General features: G+C 42.1%; 1 protein-coding gene across 1 annotated transcript in view; it reads left to right on the forward strand.

The window, feature by feature from the left end:
- The window catches only part of LOC111874873 (T-complex protein 11-like protein 1), a 28505-nt gene that overhangs the window by 18716 nt on the left and 4642 nt on the right, over nucleotides 1-5147 (forward strand). The window contains exon 10 of the mRNA XM_023870727.2: nucleotides 2776-2942. Coding sequence (XP_023726495.1) covers nucleotides 2776-2942 — 167 coding nt within the window. The remainder of the gene's footprint in view (nucleotides 1-2775; nucleotides 2943-5147) is intronic.

Here is a 5147-nt window from a genome sequence, read left to right on the forward strand (position 1 = left end):
ACTCCTGTTCAGTATGGGTAAGGGACAGGCTCATAAGAACGACTTGCTTGTACGTGATGTACTATGCCTCCCCAAGGTCGAGTAGGGGATCTCAGGAGAGGAAAACCGCTGTCGGCACTATGGGCCAAGCTGGACGGATCTGTTAGTCCGAACTGGTAGGGAATACACAACCCAAGTATACACAAATACAACTGGCGTTTCCAAACATATAAATAAATGTATATATTGATAACATAAGCATACAGGTGTACTCTGCCTGATGGGCAGGGACTGGTCAAAACATAATAGACAGTTGATGCAGAACTACTCTGTGCCTAGCCGCACAGACTCAAGTATTGGCACACCTCATGGCATCTTTCAACTTCTCTAGGAAAAAACCTGTACTTCGGCAAGCCTTAAGGACACACAAGCCTGTACTTCGGCAAGCCTTAAGGGCACAAGAAAATATACACAGGTTACTTGCACGCCTGAGGGGCGATCGGCTATTTAAGCCAACTCAACTCCAAGCAAATTAACTTACGCCACATGGCGTCGTAATGAAAAGGAAACTATCTACAACAGTAAGTCACTTACTGGCGTTTCCAAAATTACAAACACAAGATTAACCTCACGACTTGACACAACCTTGATCACGTCGTGAGGGCACTCTTCCCCCTTCAGACACTGCACAGGCCGAAACAGAATTTCACAAGCTCAATTCAACATAAACGAAACTGAATTTGGAAGCAGTGATGTTACCTTGCTGAAGCCACGGGGGAGAGAGAACGATGCATTCTTTCTGAGTAAGCAGGAAACCTCGCATTGCGTCCAGGAGGGGGGGCAAGGTCAGCTGACCTGACGTCAGCTAAGACTTTAAGTGGAAAGAAGGAGGAACGGCTCGCATCCTGGCGTTTCGAGGGGGGGACTCCAAGGAACTTCACGGAGAAGAACCGTTGCACGGTTCAATTGTTACATGAGGTGTGACAGCTAAAATAAGGGTGCCAGATAAACAGCCATTACTAGGCAACAGCTATGTAACCACACAACAATAACAGAGACATCACTAAGCAGTGTATGTATGCATGCAACAGTTGAGGTACTGTTGGAAGTGATGTTTTCTGTGTGGTCCATGCCAAGGCCACATAAGAGGATAATTTTGAGTTATGAGTTCAGTTCAAGCCAGTAGCTAGCAGCTGCAGGAAGTACCAGCTGAAGCCAGTAGTCAGAGTACGAGGTTGGTGTGAGATGGCCACCACCCCGTAAGGACATGAGCCCAGAAACAGAGGAACGTCCTCCGTTGGAAGCAATTACCAAGCAGCGTGACTGAGAATGCTAGTCTGTGTGTGATAATGATCTGTAAAATGTAGTCATGAGCTGTAAAATTGTCCAGTAAATCCAATTATCAATCCAAAACCTGCCTACACAGTACAGTGTTCAAAGTAGACCACAATTTACCCCCAGGAAGCATCCTGGTACTCATTTCTGTTAGAGGCTGAGTTGACCCCAGGGCCACACTGCAGCTGGAAGGATTAGGTCATTTAAAAAATCCACTGACCTCATCAGGAATGAAACCCACAACCTTCCAGCTTGTAGCCTAGTGCCTCAACCAAGAATGCTACCATGTTCTACATTGTAGGATAATAGACAAATACCTGGTGTTCCCTGCTAGAAGTACCCACATGAAATCTTGTGACAAATCTCTCCTTTAGTTGTCCGTCTTGTGTACTGGTCAGAGATTCTATTGAATTGTAGCATTGTTATGAACATTCTAGAGTTGTATTCACATTATACAGGTTAGCTGTTGCATAACATTCTCTAGACTCAGTTGGGAGGTACCTGGTTTGAATTATGGCCAGGATCAGGACTACAGTTATCCCATCTGATGGTCATGCTCAGTCCCTCTAAGTAAATGCCTGGATATAGCTTGGTTATGCCATAGCCACTTCCAGATCTTTTCCAGTTCACCAGTAATCCTACCAATCATTGCCGTATAGTCTAGATATTGATCATTATCATGAATGAATGAATAAATAAATAAGGGGTGGGCCTTGACTGGCCCTTGCACCATGACCATTGTTCATCTGTAGTGCATCCCATTCTGTTTCAGCCCTTGAACAATCATACACTTTAAACGAAGTCTTGGTAGTCACCATGTTCCATAACGTAATGGTCCAGGTGACAGAATCATAAGCAAGCAGTCGCCTCAGTCACATAGGATGTGTGTAGCTTACTCATCTTTTTCTAGGCACCTTTCACAAATGGTACTGTCTGTCATCCCCATTTTAAGAGGTGTCCTTTCAGGTGACAGTGTCCTCTGAGTAGTCCTGTCCCCCAACATAACTGGTTTCTGTTTAGTTCTAACACTTCCTTGCTTCTTCTGGTGGAAAGTCCGTGTGAGAAAATTATCATTATCATCATCAGTGGCAAAACAGCCCTTTTCAAACCAGATTTATCCATTCTTGGCTATGCCATGAACTAGACCATCCACCTTTCACTTCTTTGGATTTTACAACAGTAATTTTTTTACAGAGCAAGGTCATCACTCTTGCATCCAACCCCCAAACTGGAGGACTAGGTCTCTGTATTTATGTCCTCCAGTGGCAGGGTGGCCCAGTTATATCCCTGGGCTTTGGGTTCCTTTTCCATCACCTTCTACAACTCACAGAACTACAGTGGAGATATTCTAACCCCCTCCACACAAGAACTAGATATTGATGGTGTTGGTTAAGTAACTCACATAAGAAAGGAAGAAGGGCTGTGCTTCATGATAATCATTACTTTACTTTGTACTTTCAGGGATTTGGAGAAAATAATGCCAAATGTTGCTGAACAAGTTGTCAAGGAAGTAGCTGAAGGTTTGCAAACGTATGGATTCAGACCATTAGATGCTGCAACAGAAAAGCTCCTTAAAGGACAAATTATGGAGATTGTCAAGGATGATCATAAGATCAGACAGCTTGTTCGTAAGTTAGCTTCATTGCTTCAAGATTCCTCCAAGTTTATTTTCAAGTAGAATTGTTAACAGCTGTAATTTCATAAACCAGAAATTGAATCTGTAGTCAGATCATCACTAGGTGGAGGCAAGTGAGCCCTAAACATTTTATGTAGATGAGGGAGAATGAATTTCAATGACAGCAGCCTATAGGTTTAATTTGCATGGCACCTTCTTCAGGTAGAGTTTCCTCTTATGTGTAACATCACAGTAAAAAACTAAAGACTTCATTTTGTCAGTAATTTCTTAATCAACATCGAGCATGCACACAGCTGTCTTACATTGTCAAATAATCTAATATATTGAAGTTAATGCAGTTGGTCTGGTGAATGGCTACAGCTGGATGACCAAAGAGTATCTGCAGTAATGCGCTTTTATTTGGTTTCAGTAATACGATAATCTTTGGTAGGTTCTGAAGGGTTTTGACAGTGGTGTATAACACTCAGAATTACTGGTTTTCAGACTTTGTCCATTGTCTAACATTCTAAAAACTAGAAAACAGTGTTTTTGAAACTGGATCTGTTTCCTTCCTCAGAGACATCTACTCTATTGGGTCCCTTAGAAAGAGCTAACCTCAATCACTGGATAACCCATGTCAGGTTCACTACAGCTATTTAAATACCTGACATCAGGCTATGTTGAAGATAGATAACAGAAAAATATGCAATAAAAATTTTGATAAAGCATGCACATATGTGGAATCATGATTGAAAGGGAAGTAGAATTTATGATACAAACCAAGTCCATTAACACCAATGCACAGAATTAAATGGAGAATTTGTGAAAACATGTTAGTGCCTACCACTAGAGCCATATGTGGACTAAAACCTTATAGGAACCTGTGAAGAATTTGTCATGCCATACAGATTTTCTCTGTGAGTTGGTAACCTCATTGCTGATAAGGGGGATCCAGAGGGGAGAAATGTCCAGACTGGGTTGGCTGATCGGATTGGTTGAGCATGCCATATGGGCCTATTCCTTTTATTTCCTATACCTGCTGTGACTTTCAATTTCCAAAATTCTAGCTTCATCCTAGCCTACCTGACCCTCTTCATAGGCATGTTGGGCTAATTTTGATTTTTCTAGAAGACTGTCTTTGGGATGCTGACTGCGTTTATGGAGCCGCACAGCTAGAGGTCTGCCTTTTTTCACCATTGTACCTTCTGCCACATTCACGGGGAATGCTATAGACACACTGTGCCTTCGGTTATGGATCTCTTTCTGGCCTGATTTTCATGAATGAACCCCTAAGAGGACGTTTATTTCTGAAGATCATCTTAATGTTATATTTTAGCGTCCTGTTGCACTGATTTATGTCCATGATTTATTCCAGCCGTCTTACAGTGCATACACTCATCCACCTCACTCTTCACTCCTGCACTACATGTTTCGGCACAAAGGTGCCATCTTCAGGTGCTTTTCGATTTACGTTAAACTACTTCACTGCATGCCTTGCCGTCTTCATACTAAAATAACTAAAATATATGTTCATCATATATATTAATAAATANTATTTAATATTTATTAATATATATGATGAACATATATTTTAGTTATTTTAGTATGAAGACGGCAAGGCATGCAGTGAAGTAGTTTAACGTAAATCGAAAAGCACCTGAAGATGGCACCTTTGTGCCGAAACATGTAGTGCAGGAGTGAAGAGTGAGGTGGATGAGTGTATGCACTGTAAGACGCCTGGAATAAATCATGGTTATATCAATTCCCTATGCATTTGAACTTCTCAGAAACACCCTTCACATATGGAATATACACAGCCCGTAGGCATTCCTGCTTTATTCAGATGACTGCTGCTGTAGAATCAGTTTACACCAAACCAGTGCACAGGTCAAACACATCGAATGTATGGACACCCAGACAAAGACTCATATGTTATATTTTATGATCATATAATGACACATATTGAAATTTGCACACCCAACACATCACACATTAACGACCCATACATCATACTCATTCTTGCAGATGAGATTTGTCTCTGGGCTCTACAACTGGGCTTACTATTCTAACAACAAAGTGGCCTCCGTAGTCTAGGGGTAACGTTCCCACCTCATGACTCGAAGTACGCGGGTTCAAACCCGGTGGAGGTCATGGAATTTTTAAGGGCGGAAAAATTCAGGGAACAAGTCCTCCGGGAGGGACTTTAAGCCGTGGGTCC

This window comes from Cryptotermes secundus, unplaced genomic scaffold (assembly GCF_002891405.2).
Source record: "Cryptotermes secundus unplaced genomic scaffold, Csec_1.0 scaffold160, whole genome shotgun sequence".
Classification (NCBI taxonomy): domain Eukaryota; kingdom Metazoa; phylum Arthropoda; class Insecta; order Blattodea; family Kalotermitidae; genus Cryptotermes; species Cryptotermes secundus.